Source organism: Wyeomyia smithii, chromosome 1 (genome assembly GCF_029784165.1).
Source record: "Wyeomyia smithii strain HCP4-BCI-WySm-NY-G18 chromosome 1, ASM2978416v1, whole genome shotgun sequence".
Classification (NCBI taxonomy): domain Eukaryota; kingdom Metazoa; phylum Arthropoda; class Insecta; order Diptera; family Culicidae; genus Wyeomyia; species Wyeomyia smithii.
The window spans coordinates 33,821,243-33,840,970 of record NC_073694.1 but is presented as its reverse complement, the minus strand read 5'-3'; the positions used below and the strand labels follow the sequence as shown (position 1 = coordinate 33,840,970).

Here is a 19,728-nt window from a genome sequence, read left to right as displayed (position 1 = left end):
TTCGAATCACCGTGCCCGCAAGTGAATCAATATTATGTAAATATTTACAAGCAGAACATTCAATCAGATCTGACTGATGTAGTGGAAGGGAAGAGATTTCAACAACCAACCAAACAAAATGATAACTGTGTGACACAAGAAAAACAAGTGGGACTGGGTTCGAGTATTTCCCGCTTGTCTTGCAAGGTAAAACAGACCACCAGTCGACGGAAGCGAATACCCAAACTTACCGGTCCCAGGAAATCAAAACATTCGATGCATTTTACATCACTACGGCTTAAGGTTGAGGCGGCAGAAGAAAAGCTCCCAAGTACCCACCTAGACTGCTCCGAGGGGGCGTTTTATTTCAGATTTGTACGAACAGCCGCTGTCAAGTCATCAAACGGACGGTATTTTTTAAGTCGATACGCAACCCTTTCTTTTGCCAGCCCCACTTTCAGCAGGCAAAGTTTATTATTTCTCAGACCATCGAAAAACTCGATTTGAACTGTTTGAAAAAATACTTCTGATGGATGGTTCTGACATTTATTTATTTTAGTTTGGCTGTTCATAAAACAATCCCCTCAGCGAGAAGTTATTCGTAAAACAGGTTTCGAACGCAGGTTGGAGCAATTCGCGACTAAATCGTAACTTCGAGTTTGCAAAACAAGTATTCTAAAAATAAGCACAAAAACGAGTGGCACTAATGCAATTGTTTTATTCATGATGGAGGAAGCGTTCGATGATTTTATAGAGCCAAATCTCAAGGACAAACTGCAGATATCGTAATTCGCAGTATTAAATTATCATGTTTGTTTCCAGATTCTCGGTATTATTATATTTTGCATATAAAATATGAATATTTATTATCAATTGAATTATTTACTGTTTATTTTGTATTTTTTTAAGCTTTTCGAGGATCAACTTTGCATTTGTTCGTTACATATAATTTTCTACTTTTATGTTGGTTTTGATTGTTATACTTTTTTCAACTAACTGAATCATTCTACACAATCCTTAAACTTTCAGTCTGATATTTACTTGTTTTCCTTTTTATTGGTTACACTTTTGCTCACTGCTTTGTGTATATTTGACTTTGGATTTTTTCATAACTATTAGATTTTTTTCTTTACTATCACTTCTTACTCTTTACTCTTTACTCTTTACTCTTTACTCTTTACTCTTTACTCTTTACTCTTTACTCTTAACTCTTTACTCTTTACTCTTTACTCTTTACTCTTTACTCTTTACTCTTTACTCTTTACTCTTTACTCTTTACTCTTTACTCTTAACTCTTTACTCTTTACTCTTTACTCTTTACTCTTTACTCTTTACTCTATACTCTTTACTCTTTACTCTTTACTCTTTACTCTTTACTCTTTACTCTTTACTCTTTACTCTTTACTCTTTACTCTTTACTCTTTACTCTTTACTCTTTACTCTTTACTCTTTACTCTTTACTCTTTACTCTTTACTCTTTACTCTTTACTCTTTACTCTTTACTCTTTACTCTTTACTCTTTACTCTTTACTCTTTACTCTTTACTCTTTACTCTTTACTCTTTACTCTTTACTCTTTACTCTTTACTCTTTACTCTTTACTCTTTACTCTTTACTCCTTACTCTTTACTCTTTACTCTTTACTCTTTACTCTTTACTCTTTACTCTTTACTCTTTACTCTTTACTCTTTACTCTTTACTCTTTACTCTTTACTCTTTACTCTTTACTCTTTACTCTTTACTCTTTACTCTTTACTCTTTACTCTTTACTCTTTACTCTTTACTCTTTACTCTTTACTCTTTACTCTTTACTCTTTACTCTTTACTCTTTACTCTTTACTCTTTACTCTTTACTCTTTACTCTTTACTCTTTACTCTTTACTCTTTACTCTTTACTCTTAACTCTTTACTCTTTACTCTTTACTCTTTACTCTTTACTCTTTACTCTATACTCTTTACTCTTTACTCTTTACTCTTTACTCTTTACTCTTTACTCTTTACTCTTTACTCTTTACTCTTTACTCTTTACTCTTTACTCTTTACTCTTTACTCTTTACTCTTTACTCTTTACTCTTTACTCTTTACTCTTTACTCTTTACTCCCTACTCTTAACTCTCTACTCTTCATTCTGGTTTTTACTTTTAATTTTGACTCTTAACTCTCTACCTATTAATTTTTAGTAAAAAATTTTTACTCGTTACTCTTTACTCTTTACGCTTTACTATTTTTTTCTCTATTTACTATTAACATTTTACTTTTTAATTTTTACTTCTTACTTTTTACTTTTTACTTTTTAATTTTACTTATTTCTTTATCTTTATTTTTCTCTTTTACTTTAACTTTAAATTTTTTTATTTAAACTTTTTACTTTTTACTTTTTACTTTTTACTTTTTACTTTTTACTTTTTACTTTTTACTTTTTACTTTTTACTTTTTACTTTTTACTTTTTACTTTTTACTTTTTACGTTTTACTTTTTACTTTCTACTTTTTACTTTTTACTTTTTACTTTTTACTTTTTACTTTTTACTTTTTACTTTTTACTTTTTACTTTTTACTTTTTACCTTTTACTTTTTACTTTTTACTTTTTACTTTTTACTTTTTACTTTTTACTATTTACTTTTTACTTTTTACTTTTTACTTTTTACTTTTTACTTTTTACTTTTTACTTTTTACTTTTTACTTTTTACTTTTAACTTTTTACTTTTTACTTTTTACTTTTTACTTTTTACTTTTTACTTTCTACTTTTTACTTTTTACTTTTTACTTTTAACTTTTTACTTTTTACTTTTTACTTTTTACTTTTTACTTTTTACTTTTTACTTTTTACTTTTAACTTTTTACTTTTTACTTTTTACTTTTTACTTTTTACTTTTAACTTTTAACTTTTAACTTTTTACTTTTTACTTTTTACTTTTTACTTTTTACTTTTTACTTTTTACTTTTTACTTTTAACTTTTTACTTTTTACTTTTTACTTTTTACTTTTAACTTTTAACTTTTTACTTTTAACTTTTTACTTTTTACTTTTTTTTTACTTTTTACTTTTTACTATTTACTTTTAACTTTTAACTTTTTACTTTTAACTTTTTACTTTTAACTTTTTACTTTTTACTTTTTACTTTTTACTTTTTACTTTTAACTTTTTACTTTTTACTTTTTACTTTTTACTTTTTACTTTTTACTTTTAACTTTTTCCATTTTACTTTTTCCTTTTAACATATTATTTTTTACTTTTTACTTGATACTTTTTACTTATGACTTTTTTTCACTTTTTACTTTTCACTTTTTACTTTTTACTTTTTACTTTTTACTTTTTACTTTTTACTTTTTACTTTTTACTTTTACTTTTTACTTTTTACTTTTTACTTTTTACTTTTTACTTTTTACTTTTTACTTTTTACTTTTTACTTTTTACTTTTTACTTTTTACTTTTTACTTTTTACTTTTTACTTTTTACTTTTTACTCTTTACTTTTTACTTTTAACTTTTAACTTTTTACTTTTTACTTTTTACTTTTTACTTTTTACTTTTTACTTTTTACTTTTTACTTTTTACTTTTTACTTTTTACTTTGTTTTTTACTTTTTACTTTTAACTTTTAACTTTTTACTTTTAACTTTTTACTTTTTACTTTTTACTTTTTTTTTTACTCTTTACTTTTTACTATTTACTTTTTACTTCTTACTTCTTACTTTTTACTTTTTACTTTTTACATTTTACTTTTTACTTTTTACTTTTTACTTTTTACTTTTTACTTTTTACTTTTTACTTTTTACTTTTTACTTTTTACTTTTTACTTTTAACTTTTAACTTTTTACTTTTTACTTTTTACTTTTTACTTTTTACTTTTTACTTTTTACTTTTTACTTTTAACTTTTTACTTTTTACTTTTTACTTTTTACTTTTTACTTTTTACTTTTTACTTTTAACTTTTTACTTTTTACTCTTTACTTTTAACTTTTTACTTTTTACTTTTTACTTTTTACTTTTTCCTTTTTACTTTTTACTATTTACTATTAACTTTTAACTTTTTACTTTTAACTTTTTACTTTTTACTTTTTCCTTTTTTTTTTACTTTTTACTTTTTACTATTTACTTTTTACTTCTTACTTCTTACTTTTTACTTTTTACTTTTTTTTTACTTTTTACTTTTTACTTTTTACTTTTTACTTTTTACTTTTTACTTTCTACTTTTTACTTTTTACTTTTTACTTTTTACTTTTTACTTTTAACTTTTTACTTTTTACTTTTTACTTTTTACTTTTTACTTTTTACTTTTTACTTTTTACTTTTTACTTTTTACTCTTAACTTTTAACTTTTAACTTTTAACTTTTAACTTTTTACTTTTAACTTTTTACTTTTTACTTTTTACTTTTTACTTTTTACTTTTTACTTTTTACTTTTTACTTTTAACTTTTAACTTTTTACTTTTAACTTTTTACTTTTTACTTTTTTTTTACTTTTTACTTTTTACTATTTACTTTTTACTTTTTACTTTTTACTTTTTACTTTTTACTTTTTACTTTTTACTTTTAACTTTTAACTTTTTACTTTTTACTTTTTACTTTTTACTTTTTACTTTTTACTTTTTCCATTTTACTTTTTCCTTTTAACATATTATTTTTTACTTTTTACTTGATACTTTTTACTTATGACTTTTTTTTTACTTTTTACTTTTCACTTTTTACTTTTTACTTTTTACTTTTTACTTTTTACTTTTTACTTTTACTTTTTACTTTTTACTTTTTACTTTTTACTTTTTACTTTTTACTTTTTACTTTTTACTTTTTACTTTTTACTTTTTACTTTTTACTCTTTACTTTTACTTTTAACTTTTAACTTTTTACTTTTAACTTTTTACTTTTTACTTTTTACTTTTTACTTTTTACTTTTTACTTTTTACTTTTTACTTTTTACTTTTTACTTTTTACTTTTTACTTTTTACTTTTTACTTTTTACTTTTTACTTTTAACTTTTTACTTATTACTTTTTACTTTTTTTTTACTCTTTACTTTTTACTTTTTACTTTTTACTTCTTACTTCTTACTTTTTACTTTTTACTTTTTACATTTTACTTTTTACTTTTTACTTTTTACTTTTTACTTTTTACTTTTTACTTTTTACTTTTTACTTTTTACTTTTTACTTTTTACTTTTTACTTTTTACTTTTTACTTTTTACTTTTTACTTTTTACTTTTTACTTTTTACTTTTTACTTTTTACTTTTAACTTTTTACTTTTTACTTTTTACTTTTAACTTTTTACTTTTAACTTTTTACTTTTTACTTTTTACTTTTTACTTTTTACTTTTTACTTTTTACTTTTTACTTTTTACTTTTTACTTTTTACTTTTTACTTTTTCCTTTTTACTTTTAACTTTTTACTTTTAACTTTTAACTTTTTACTTTTAACTTTTTACTTTTTACTTTTTACTTTTTTTTTTACTTTTTACTTTTTACTATTTACTTTTTACTTCTTACTTCTTACTTTTTACTATTTACTTTTTACATTTTACTTTTTACTTTTTACTTTTTACTTTTTACTTTTTACTTTTTACTTTTTACTTTTTACTTTTTACTTTTAACTTTTTACTTTTTACTTCTTACTTTTTACTTTTTACTTTTTACTTTTTACTTTTTACTTTTTACTTGTTACTTTTTACTTTTTACTTTTTACTTTTTACTTTTAACTTTTTACTTTTTACTTTTTACTTCTTACCTTTTACTTTTTACTTTTTACTTTTTACTTTTTACGATTGATGTTTTTGTTTTCTGTTTTCTGTTTTCTGTTTTCTGTTTTCTGTTTTCTTTTTCTGTTTTCTGTTTTCTGTTTTCTGTTTTCTGTTTTCTGTTTTCTGTTTTCTGTTTTCTGTTTTCTGTTTTCTGTTTTCTGTTTTCTGTTTTCTGTTTTCTGTTTTCTGTTTTCTGTTTTCTGTTTTCTGTTTTCTGTTTTCTGTTTTCTGTTTTCTGTTTTCTGTTTTCTGTTTTCTGTTTTCTGTTTTCTGTTTTCTGTTTTCTGTTTTCTGTTTTCTGTTTTCTGTTTTCTGTTTTCTGTTTTCTGTTTTCTGTTTTCTGTTTTCTGTTTTCTGTTTTCTGTTTTCTGTTTTCTGTTTTCTGTTTTCTGTTTTCTGTTTTCTGTTTTCTTTTTCTGTTTTCTGTTTTCTGTTTTCTGTTTTCTGTTTTCTGTTTTCTGTTTTCTGTTTTCTGTTTTCTGTTTTCTGTTTTCTGTTTTCTGTTTTCTGTTTTCTGTTTTCTGTTTTCTGTTTTCTGTTTTCTGTTTTCTGTTTTCTGTTTTCTTTTTCTGTTTTCTGTTTCCTGTTTTCTGTTTCCTGTTTTCTGATTTCTGTTTTCTGTTTTCTGTTTTCTGTTTTCTGTTTTCTGTTTTCTGTTTTCTGTTTTCTGTTTTCTGTTTTCTGTTTTCTGTTTTCTGTTTTCTGTTTTCTGTTTTCTGTTTTCTGTTTTCTGTTTTCTGTTTTCTGTTTTCTGTTTTCTGTTTTCTGTTTTCTGTTTTCTGTTTTCTGTTTTCTGTTTTCTGTTTTCTTTTTCTGTTTTCTTTTTCTGTTTTCTGTTTTCTGTTTTCTGTTTTCTGTTTTCTGTTTTCTGTTTTCTGTTTTCTGTTTTCTGTTTTCTGTTTTCTTTTTCTGTTTTCTTTTTCTGTTTTCTGTTTTCTGTTTTCTGTTTTCGGTTTTCTGTTTTCTGTTTTCTGTTTTCTGTTTTCTGTTTTCTGTTTTCTGTTTTCTGTTTTCTGTTTTCTGTTTTCTGTTTTCTGTTTTCTGTTTTCTGTTTTCTGTTTTCTGTTTTCTGTTTTCTGTTTTCTGTTTTCTGTTTTCTGTTTTCTGTTTTCTGTTTTCTGTTTTCTGTTTTCTGTTTTCTGTTTTCTGTTTTCTGTTTTCTGTTTTTTTTTTGTTTTTCGTTGTTGTTTGATTTCTGACATTTAATTTCTAATATTTTTTATCTTATTTGTTATTTGGATTTCTGTATTACAGTTTGTTTTGATTCTTCAATATTATTTAATTTTGTATTTCCAATTGAGCTTTTAGATTTTGTATTTTGAATTTTTGATTTTTATTTCCAAACTTAACCTTATTTATTGGCGAACCTTTCAATTTGCTAACGATTTTATTCGTGGCCAAAAAAATCTGTAAAGAATGCAGTATACTTTATATTACACAGAGCGTTATTTTCACTCTTTTGATATTATTCTAGGTCAAAGCATAAATTTGCAAGATACAAAATGACATGAATCTTCCACGTTCTATAACGGACAGGTTTCTTTGGAAAATCAAAGCTCAATGCAGTTAAAATAATTCAGAACTTTAACCATTAACCAAATTGCTCAGTATCACGATAAGCTAATATTTGCGGCTTTTAATGTGACTTTTTAAAACTCGAACTTTGTCGATTCATTGCGTGTTTCCAACAGGTACGAAGCCGGTAGTAATTTGCCGCTCGGGCGTTGCTCCTGGCAGTCCTCTGCTTCGAATTTCACGGTAAAGGAATACCGTTACCAGTGCGTGATATAAAACAATTTGTTTAGTCAACTAAATCGTTCAAATTGTTGTAGATTATTTCCTGCACGTAGAAAAGACCGCTTCCGTTTGGTTTTTTTTATTAATGCCCCGCTTACGGCACGCACCTTTCTTCATCTTGTTTTTCAGAATCGAAGTCGAAGCTTTGTGCAAAATCTTCCGCAAACTGGTAACGAATGCCACCCTGAACTCGAAAGCGCTGGCCGCGAACAACGCGGGCGTGATTGCCAAAGCGGGCTCCTCAACGGATGGGATCGATCGGTCGGTTTTTCGGGAGCTTCTGCACAGCACCTTTGACATTGTGACGGAGGAAACGCTGATGGAGCGGATTTTTTGCGCCTGGGAGAAGGGATTCGAAGGTCTGCCGATTCGGCTGGAGGGTTGGATTTTGGGTTTGTCCACGTTTCTGAAGGGATCGCAAGCCGAGAAGACGGCTTTCTGTTTTCGGGTGTATGATTTGAATAGCGATGGTTTCATCACCAAGGATGAAATGTTCGCACTGCTTAGAAATTGTTTGATCAAACAACCGCAGGATGAGGATCCGGATGAAGGCGTGAAGGACCTGGTGGAGATTGCGCTGAGAAAGTTGGATATGGACAAGGATGGAAAGGTTGGATGAAAAATTTATGATTTTAACGTTATCTTATATGCTTGTGCTTATTTTTAGGTTTCCTTCCAGGACTACCAAGAAGCAATCGCCGAGGAACCTTTACTACTGGAAGCCTTCGGTCAGTGTCTGCCATCCGATCGGGCAACCGTTTCTTTCCTGTCAACATTGCAAACGTAAGAAACCGTCTTTTCTTATCGATTTTCTTTCACTCTTCAAACGTTCATGTTTACCTCAACGCTACACTAAACAGGCAGCGTTCGTCGTAAATATTCAACGAAACTTCAACTCTTCTAAAAAAAGGCTACAACCGTGGGGGGTAGCCAAACAGCAGAAAAAGTACACATAAAATCAATAAGCGATTTAACTCTAGCGATGCTATTTTACTCTATAATAGCATGGAAAGTAACATTACGAGGTAAATATTTCCTTATCAAGGAACTTCGGCACTCGTTTTACGGAATCGTACACCGAATGTGCTTCTTCACACACCTGTGCTGACGAGCCACATTGTTGATTTGTTGTTCGTTCTATTCTTTGTCCAAAATTGCTACATCATGTGCTGCTGCCGCTGCTGTTGCTTCTGTATGTGTCGCTTTCCTTCCGCTCTCTGTCAACGGGTTTATGTTCATGTATAGCCACGTGGAGTGACTTTGCACCGAATGTTGCACAGCGGTCTAGGATTGGAATCTAGTGACGCAAATACATAATAAACATAAATTATGTATTGGTAAGAGTTGGATCACTGTGCATTGCAAGTAATGTATTTTTTCTCGTTCGATTTTTTTTCTATTGGGATCTAATCGGAAATGTATATGAAAAAAGTCGAAACATAAAATTCGTATATCTCACTTCATCCAATACTCATCCATCAAACTGTATATACGTTACCTGAGCTTTGATTCTATTCACCATTTTTATAATATTTCTTCAATCTTAATGAAACTAGAGTAGAACATATATGAACGTTGAAATTTTGTTTCGAGGTGTATGCGTTTTAAGAAGTTCGTTGTTTTGGAGTGTTTTCGAAAATCTAATTTTTTACATGGAGTTAGAATACCGCGTCCATCAATTATTTTTTTAGTTTTAATTTCAAGATATCCGAAGATCCCACGATCGAGCGTGCAAATGAACTGAAAAAATTCATCATACTACAAATTCAAAAGAATTTGAGGTTACAGTTTTAGAAATTTAAACTTTGCTGAGTTTTTAAACTTAAAATTTGAAAAAATTTAAGATATAACATTCAGAAATAAAATTTACCTACATTGAGAATTAAGGACTTGGGCTTTTAAGGTATTTCGAAATTTGCAGCTTTAAAATTTCGAATATTGTTTTATCAAGATCTCAGGATCTTAGGAACAACTAATCTTTGGGTTTTAGTATCCTGGGATCCTAGTAAAACTTCTAGAATCTTAGAATCTCAGCATCAACTTGACATCACGAGATCTTAAAATCTTGGAGTCTAAGGATCTTGAAATTTTAGAATTCTACGATTGTGAGTATTTGAGATTTTGTATACCAGGGGTTTGACTAGTAGTTTAAAATGTTTTTTTTTGTATAAGAAATTTTGTATCCATGGATTTTGAAATTTTAAGATTATGTCTTAGTACCTTTAGGTTTCTTAAGGATTTCTAGATTTAAGAATTCTAGTATGTAACGATTTCAGATTTTCAGGAATCCAGTATCTAAACATCTTAGGATTCCATGAGTTAAATTTTTTTTATAGGACCTATGAATAATAGAATTCTAGGAATTTCAGAAATTCTAGGAATTTAAGATTAAAAGCATTTAAAAATTGAAGAGTTTGAGGATTTTAGGATTTTAGAACTTGAGGATGTGGAGAGCTAGGGTTATAAAGATTTCAGGATCTTAGGATTTAGGGATTCTAAGATTTAAAGGTATTTTGCAATTCCTCTTGCCATTTTAGTAATTTGTTTATTGTCATTTTTTATTTGACTGAAACTTTGCTATTAGTGTGTTCTTTGAACAACGATTATTTTTTGAAAAGCGTTTGTTTTTAAAAATGGTATTGATGAACAAAAATATTTCAAAGCGAGAACGATTTATTTGACTGGTGTGGTGTATTAAGGAAAGTTGTTTAAAGTTTAAAGATTTGTGCTTCCGAAAAAAAATACACGCTACACAAAATTTTGTTTTTTCAAAAAAAATATCAAAAGTGAAATTATAAATTAAGCATCTCTTAGAGCTCATTTTGAAAGATTTTGATTTTTTCATGAAATAAATAAAGTTTAAATGAATGTTTAGTACAGTGATGACTGGTTGTTAAATGTTGATAAACTAAAAATATAATACCTTTTTAACAGAAACCCTCTTAAAAAAAAGTCGCGTTTCATAAAAATAAACTAATAACACAAAATGACATCGATTGTTTATAAAAGCATCTGCAAAGTTTCAGCCAAATCAAAAATGGTTGATTGAAATCGTTGTTCCATTTTGCTTGAAATTGCTTCGATTAGAATTAAAATTTAGAGTTAAAGCATTTTAGGTTTTTAAACTTAAAAGATTTAAGAAACTCAAGTTTCGAAGATATCAAGATCTTGGGATAGTAGGATTGCGGAGTTTTAATTTTCAGGATGATCAGGATATTAGAATTGAAGATTTCAAGCAATTTGGGACGCTAGGATTTTAGCACTTTAAATTATTTTTTTTTTAAAAATTTTTAGATTCAAGATTTAAGGATTTCTTTAATTTAAAGAAGGTGATTATATTATGGCTTTAGGATATTAAATTATAATTTTAGAATATTCGAATTTTATGGTTTGTGGATTCAAATATCTTAGAAATTAAGTTTTTTTTCGAAAATTTTAGGATTCAAGTACTTTTTTATTTGGATTCAGAATCCAAAAGGTTTTTGAATGACTCTATTTACAAATTCAAAATGAATAGGTTTAAAATATTTTAGTACTTTAGGATCATAGCATTCCAAGATTATTTTAATTCATGGATTTAAATAAACGATTATTAAGATTTCAGGGTTGCGGAATTTCATCATTTAGGTAGAGGGAGGGGTATGAGGTGGAACCATCATCATCTCTTTTTTATTAAATCATTTAAGAAGGTACGTTTTTCTTGTTTTAGCATTTTAGAATATTCTCATCTTATGTCTGAGATTTTAGGTTTTATTACTTCAAGATTTAGGTAATGATACCTGAAAATTATTGAAAGATTTCTGTCATTAAGTTATTCCAAATTCAAAAACACTGGTATAAACTACATTCAGAGAATCTTATTGCGTTAGAATTGTAGTGTTTTAGATTTAATATTTTTAGTTCTGAGTATCTTCCTTAACAAAAAAATTGAATATTCCAGGAATTACCTACTTTACAGTTTTGGAGTTTTGAGATTTAAAAGTTTTGATATTTTCGGACTTTATTATTTTGATATATTTGAATCATATGATCCTAGGGTGATATAATTCAAGGAATTTCTTATGAATTGAATATTTCATAGGATTCATGTGAGTTTTCAGGCTCATGGAATTTAAAATTGGTGCATACGAGATTTCACAATTTGTGGATTCAAGAATTCTATGGTTTAAAGATCAAAGGATTTTATGATTAAAGAATGCGGTGGTGAACGGCTTCGGCAGTGGTTTTTTTCGGCGGGTTTTTTTTCGGCAAACTACTAGCGAAGCCGTCCGCTACCCTTTTGGGATATGAAAATTTTTAAATTTTGGAATGTTATGATTGAAGAATCTAGTGATTTTATATTGAAGTTCTTAGGACTCTAATAGTTTAGCAATTCAAGGCTTAAAAACTTTTAGATTCAAAGATTTTTGGATTGATTGCAGAGGGATTTGTTTGGACTTTGGGTTCGTAATATTCAAGGAATTAGCTATTTCAAGGATTCTGGAATATTACATTCTCAGGATCTCAAGATTATAGAATTTTAAAATATCAGTATTTCAGGATTTCAATATGTTAAAACTTTGTGATTTATAGATTTCAGGATTCGAATATTGCTTAATTTTAGGATTACGGAATTCTATGATTTTATGATTGAAGTGTATAGGATGTGAGATGTTTAAGAGCATTTTTTTACTGATCGATCCATCGATCCATCGATCCATCGACACCTGGTGGCCGGATGCCTAGAGTTCATACAGTACATATATTGCGCGCGAATTCATATAAAAACAGATCACACCACCAACCTCGATGGATCGATATTTGTTTCTTTCCGCTAACACTAAAACCTTCTTTTGATACTTGTGGATGATGCAGACGATTCCTCGGTATGTAGTAGCAGTAAGTCTCAAACTAATAGTCTCAAAATCCCTTCCATGGGTCAGGACATAATTTTAGTACGTGGATTTGAAGTTTCTCAAAATTTTTGAATAATTGGATTTCGGAAATTGAGGATTTCAAGAGTTGAAAATTCTAGTATCGAAGAATTTTGGAATTTTAGGACTTTTAGTTTCTGAAAACGTAGGTTTCTAGAATTTATTGATCTTAGGAATTTGAGATTTGTTTGTGGTAGGGTTTTAGGATTTGGAGTGAAATTTTAGAAATTTTCAGTTTTTAGTTTGGCGATTTTTTGCTTTTTGGGGCTTTGGTACAAAGAGGATTTTGTGATTTTAGACTTAAAATATTCTGGGCTCTCTGAGTTTGCGGATTCAAAGAAATTAGTTTTGTGATTTTAGGATTTTAGAATTTACTGATTAAATGATGTAAGGTTATAACATTTCAAGATCTTAGAATTTTTGGAACGTAGGATTGTGGTATTTAAAAATTTATGGATTATGATGTCCTAAGATACCGGGATGTTTAGAATTTCAGCATTTGAAGAATTTTGGATTTCAAGATTTAAGGATTCTGACTTTTTCCAAGATTTTAATATTTAAGAATTTTACCATATTTTTTAAATTTTTAGATTCAAGATTTAAGGATTTCTTTAATTTAAAGAAGGTGATTATATTATGGCTTTAGGATATTAAATTATAATTTTAGAATATTCGAATTTTATGGTTTGTGGATTCAAATATCTTAGAAATTAAGTTTTTTTTCGAAAATTTTAGGATTCAAGTACTTTTTTATTTGGATTCAGAATCCAAAAGGTTTTTGAATGACTCTATTTACAAATTCAAAATGAATAGGTTTAAAATATTTTAGTACTTTAGGATCATAGCATTCCAAGATTATTTTAATTCATGGATATATATTATTTAAGAATTTTACCATATTTGGAGGTTACTGTTTTATGACTTAGGGATTTATTAGTATAAAAAATTTATTCTTTATGTATTGAAGGATCATATGATTTCAGGATTTGGTTATCAATCTTGTCATAATCATTAGCATTTTTCAATTTTGCGATTTTCTTTATATTTGATTTTAGTGGTATGCGGATATCGGCTCAGACCAGAGCTGCCGAATTTTATTTGGATTTTTTTGAATTTGTGCATTTTAAATCTGTATGCACTCGTGAAAAAATATATGTTTTTTTCTGTATTTTATTCGTGTGTTTGCAAGTGCTTGGGGTTGTGGTAATTGGGCATGGAATCCACCCTAAAACGTCACCTAAAACCGTTAAAAGGTTGGAAAAAAATCCTGAAAGGAAACTCAGGTCTATAATCGTGTTTTTTCCTATGCACCATCGAATCAGATATTCTTCCCGCTTAGCCAAATGTCGGCTGTCCAGAATAAATCAAAGAAAAGCAAGTTCCCGCTTAGTTGTATGCCGGACGCCCAGCAGAAGTCGAACAGAAGTAATAAAAAGGCAAAAGAAGAGTGTTGGTTACCGTCAACGCAAATACAATATAATTACAACCAGGCGCAAAATTAGACGTTGGACAAAAAAAAAACAGATTTTAAAGCCTGCTCGCACGTATACAAATTCTCATTCGGAACTGTTTGTGAAAACCGAATCGGCCAGTTTGGCGGGCCAGTTATACGGGAAATGCATTCGAAAAACTGAAAACTGATGTTCGGATGAAATGTTTGAGAGGCAGAGCTACCATTGCTTTAGTACGAACATTTTGTGTAACATCACAGTTTCACACCGAAACTTAAAAAAAATCGATTGATGAAATTCTGTACAAATCTGTATTAAAATCAAAATTCTGTATGAGTTCTGTGTTCTGTATCATTTCTGTATCGTGGTCAAAAAATCTGTATAATACAGAAAAATCTGTATACTTGGCAACTCTGGCTCAGACCACCACCCAACTAAAAAGTTGGATTTTTTGGGGGCTCTCTTACTCCGCAACAAACACGCTGAGAGAAAAAAATTGTTTATTTAAGCTCTTTCTCTTCTCTTTACACCAGTATTTTTTGTTTGTTTTGTGTATGCATGCTCAGTTTTGTTCAAAATGGTGTCGAAACAAGTAGCATTTTGCAAGTGCATTGTACAGTTCGTTATAAACTGGACAACAATTTTGTTAAAAAGTTCACGGTAAACCTTTTTGAAAGCGAAAATCTTATAATCGTATAATTTCCTGCAAATAATAATCCACCCGGAAGGTGATGGAAGACTGGCTAGAATAGTGAACAGAAAGAGACGTTTTTCTTCTTGTCTAAATCATGGTTCAAGCCTAGTGTTTTGGATATCAATCAAGATGTATACAAGAAATTCCATTTCTTCAAAACACCATACCGACGAAAGGTATGCGTTTTGGCCAGATAAAATGTCATCACATTACGTCAAAAAACATAAACACTCCTGAACAACCACTCGAGTCCATTCGTATCCCAAATACGCAACCCACCGAATTTATCTCAATATCGTCCAATCGAGGATTTTTTTGGAATTTTAAGTTTCTTTCGTGCAAAAACAACTAAAGGTCAATGGACTGCAAACGGGAAACGCGCGGAACGCTTTAAGCCAAGAGCAAATGCCGCTGCTCGAAACTGACTATATAGAAAACCTTACTAGACCTACTCCACACTTTATATTATTAGCAGTATCGCTATTGAAGTAAATGACACGCTTTTCATTTATATCCGTGCTTGTGTGTGAGAGTTTACCCTTTTGTTTCAAGCTTACTGCTCTACCATACCGAGCCTCTTTCTATCCTCCCAATATCGCTAAATTACAGTTCCGTGAAGTGAGACTACACCTAACGTTCCTCTCTGGCCAGGTTAATTCTAACAGGGACTTATTGTGTCAAAAGGAAGGAGTCTCATCGAAACCTCGTTTCTCCTGCCAAGACCGCGCCATAATTACAGTTTACCTAAAGAGAACTATTATACTTTACTCAGACCAGTTATATTTTAAGAGCGACTCATTTTTGTTAGGATGAAAGTCAGCAGGTACTATAGAATTCAGCTTGAAGGAAGGGTATGTCGTCTGAGAGAAAAACCCATGTTAGTGTCCTTTGATAACCAAATGGCCTGATTTTACCAAGATTCGAACACCCACGACCACCAAAGCGGTCTCTGTAACCTTGCGGCTATGAAGCTTCCTACTGAGGACATACTCGCATTGACCGTATTCAAACGAAAAGTGTCCCGGACAATGTTTGTTGGAGTACAAACGTGAAGTGGGAATAAAAATCGAACTTGTCGTGAGGATGCCGCACGACAGTGCGGTAAAAGCGATCCTTTCAAAAGACGTTTTCGGTATCAGAAACAGAGGAGCCCTACGTGCTAGATACCTTGACCAGGTTGACACGGGCATGCGAGTGTCGAGACGCTTAAGGAATTCATGGCAAGAGCCACAATGGCTCTATGCTGTTAAAGTAAGTTAGTAAGTAAGTAAGTAATGTTTTAAGATTTCAATATTTCATTGAAGGAATCCAGGACTGTAGCGTTTTAGGATTTTAGAATTATGTTTAAACAGGGTATCGGCTCTTTTATCGTCAGGTTTTACATATTATCGTCAGAAGGGTAAATGTATCCAAGATCGTTAATTTCTTGCATGATGGTTCTTCATAATGAAGAGTACCTCTCAGCAAAATATTAGTTCTTTATGACTTCATTGACCCCCCGACGATAATAGGTAAATCCTGAGGATAATAGAGCCGATGCCCTAAATACATATTTCAGAATTTGAGAATTTATTTTTCAAGGATTTATTATTTGTGGTATTTTAGAATATTAGAATGTTACGATTTAAGAATTTGAATATCCTAGAGTCTCATGATTTCAAAATTTAAGAATTTTAACATTTGATATTTTGGGATTTTATCTTTTTCGGATACAAGGAACTTGAGATTTTGAAAGTTTAAAATATCAAGGTTTTCTTATTAAAGTTTTCAACGATCTTAGGATTTTTGGATTTTAGAGTATCAGAAGCGAATTTTATTGCATACAAATAATCTGTTTAAGCAGATACAAAACAACAAGCTGCGATACGTAGTTTTTATGTTTTGTTTTTATACTAGTTTTTAAGATAAAATACTACAAGGTATACAGCCCTAGGGGTTGTATAAAATGGTGACATGTGACAAAACACTGTAATTAGAGAGACTTTTAGTTATAAAGGTTACAGAGTCCGCAGACAGAATCAATTTGTTTGTTCAGTGACTTACGTATTTTTATTCTAAGCTCTCCCTTAAAAGCTTTTTTAGAACTATATTTAACAACAATCGAAAGAATTTCGTTTTCACTTCACGATATTGTGCCTGTAATGTTTTTTTGTTCAAATAACATATATTTGACAATGCACAAGCGTATCGTTCTTGCTGAAGAAGCATTAAGAATTTCTCGTAAAGCATCTAAATCATAATCAACTCTATTTACTCAGAAACCAAATCCAACAACACTAACGTTATCAAAATAAATGGTTTTGTCTTATTTATCTTTAATCAAATCAAATTTATTATATGAATCTTGCTTTGAAAGTTATTTCGAATCCGTTACATAGGCTCACTAATAGAGAAACATGAGAAAATATATTAAACAAAGTTATCAACAGGTTCCAGCAAAAAATCGTATTCCTAAAAATCGTAAAAATAACTTATAACCATTGTAAAAATATGCAATTCTTGTTGAGTAGTTTATGGTTTTTATGGTAATTATGAGATGAATTGTTAATCACCATCAGTGGCAGTATTGTGATTTTTCCTTGATTGCACGAGAATAGATTTATTGCTGCAATGATAGACGACAAGAAACCAGCGGCGTTTTGCTCCACATAAACTGTACGGTACTGTTGCTTCTACCGGCACGTTTTCTTTCAAGACATCAGTTTTTATTACGTTCTAATAGCAGGCTTAGAAACTGTTCAAGGAAAAAGGTTGTTTCGAACTTTTCGAAAAATCTTTACCTTCGAGACATTAAATCGGTCTAAGTTCATGGAAGCAAACATAAAATGACCTATTGGGACGAGGAGACTCTGTCAATTTATTTTTTTGATATTGATACAGAGAACATCACAGGGAATCCCTAGTAATAATATTTGTTTTATCAAAGTTTTATCAATTTTTACCACTTAGCAATTTAACAATAGTTATAACTAGTGTATTACAAAATTGTCCAACATTTTATCTATCCAACAACATATTGGTTATCGTTATCCATCATGTGGTTATGCTGTTATTATCGTTTAAAATCTGACGCAAAATTTGCCAGTTTCATTTGCAATTTTACAGAATGCATTCCAGTATAAAAAACAAAGACGTAGTCCCACGTCAAAAACAATAATACAACCGCAATGACAAAGTAACCTTCCTTCCGTTATAGTCGTTATAGATGCAGAGGTAAATTCGTTCTACGGCAAAAATGACTGGTAACACTTCCTTCTTTCCTTTTCTAACCGACCGTAACGATATAGCCGGCGCCTTTATCGATCTGTACATAGAAGACGTTAGATTAATCCCAAGTTGGCCATCTTACGATGGTTTTTTGTGCAACTTCACTAGCTATGATCGAACGCCGGAAAGTAACTACAAAATGTGTGATCTTTCAAGCTCTAGTTTGAGATTGTTTCGCGAATTTGCGTTTTTAAATTTATGAATTGTGAACTTTTGGAATTTGAGTGTTCTGAGATTTCATGGTTCAAGCATTTAAGGATTTTGGGATTTGTTGGTCTTAAGGTTTTGTGCGACAAAATTTAAGGTTTTGTGCGGAACTTAAATTTTTAAGTTTTGGGATTTTAAGATTTGAGAACCTTTATATTTCATGATTGAAGCTTTTAGCACTCAAGGAGTTTGGGAGTCTATGGGTTTAGTCTTTTTTGATGTTGGGATTTATTGTAGTAAAATGTTTGAATTTCAGGATCTCGAAATATTAAGATTTAGTATTTTCCGGGTTTTAAAATTCTAATATTTTGAGTTATTTGAAAAAAAAAAATGATTGATTTGAAGATGTCGCAAACTTTAACAAATTCCGCCGATATTGAATAAAAATAATTTCTCCGGATAGTCGAGTCATTTTCTCCGGATAATCAATGCTTCAGACAATCGAGTCCAACCTGTATTAGTTATTATGTTGCAAAACTGGCGAATATTTGTGGATAATGCAAACATCAGTATTTTTTGTCTTATTTGCATGAACCCTCTTCTTAGAATTAGAACTTTTTTTCCATCGGATAAGAATAAAACTAAAAAAATGTGTATGATTACTGGTCTTTCTGTATTCCAATTCGGTTGGATGACAAAGCATTCTCTTTTTAGCAAAGGGCAAACCTCCTTCACAGTTTAAACTTTGAATGATTTATTCCAAACCTAGCTTAGAATGCTCGCCACAACTTAAACTTAAATTCACATCAACAAAAAATCAACTACAATTTCCTTTCATATTTTCGTATAAATTAATTTAATCACACAGAATTCGAGATGCAATGTTTTATTAATGTTTTCCTCACTATTTCGAATGTTCTCGTCTCGCCACAACGCACACACCAACAGCCAAGAAGAATCTTCCTAATGGATCTGATACATCGAACGAAGCTCCCTCCAGCTGATCGAAGGAAGGACACCGGAAAGAACGTTCCAATCTAAATGCAACGCAAAAAAGAGGCAGACACGAGTCGTAATATTATATTTAACAGTGAATTAAGAGTGGAACCGTCGAAACTGGTTTGAAGAGAACAAAAAAATGATACGAATGTTAATAAGATATTTCGTAGTTGTGTTTAAGTGTTACGGAAGCCAATTTTAATGTGTTGTTTACTTAGAATTGAATTTAACAGTTCTCATCGAATGTTATTTTAAAACATTACTGCACTTCAAAACCACTTAGTGAAGTTTGTTTATATTATTACATATATATTAGCTTTTAGTAATAACAATACTGTGAAGCGGAAAAATGTTTGCTGAATATAATTAAATTATTTATTAATTAAGAATGAATTTGTAAGTTGCTGAATGAGAAATTTCCGATTTACCCCATCGACTTTCATAAGCATGAAAGTCTTTAAGACTTTTTTATTGTTGTTGTTTTTTGCCACACTGACCTTGGGGCAGTTCAAATTTCTACATGAGAACGATTCTTCACGTCGGAAACGTCAAGCATTAAAAGAGAAGTACATGTTCGGCGGCATAAACAATAACCGCCAGCCGGATGATTAAAAACCGGTACGGCGGCGGCGGGCGATGCGATGGTTCTTCACCGGACAGGGGCTGTCAAGTACGCATTGGTATTTTTTTCTTTTTTTCACACGTATGTTGCAATTAGTTCCAATCCAACCAGTAGCGGCTACGTAGTCG

The 19,728-nt window shown here is 29.8% G+C and overlaps 1 protein-coding gene across 4 annotated transcripts in view; it reads left to right on the top strand.

Moving 5' to 3' along the window:
* LOC129724352 (calaxin) overlaps positions 1 to 19,331 on the top strand; it is a 42,080-nt gene extending 22,749 nt beyond the window's left edge. For 2 of the 4 annotated variants that reach the window (XM_055679160.1, XM_055679149.1), the window contains exons 4-6: positions 7,637 to 8,117; positions 8,175 to 8,290; positions 18,928 to 19,331. In XM_055679160.1, the coding sequence (XP_055535135.1) occupies positions 7,637 to 8,117; positions 8,175 to 8,290; positions 18,928 to 18,946 (616 nt within the window). In that variant the 3' untranslated portion in view covers positions 18,947 to 19,331. Of the gene's footprint in view, positions 1 to 7,636; positions 8,118 to 8,174; positions 8,291 to 8,367; positions 8,533 to 8,752; positions 8,845 to 18,927 lie in introns of all 4 variants that reach the window. The other 2 variants (XM_055679171.1, XM_055679181.1) reach the window with 2 other exon arrangements.
* The last annotated feature ends 397 nt before the right edge of the window (positions 19,332 to 19,728 follow it).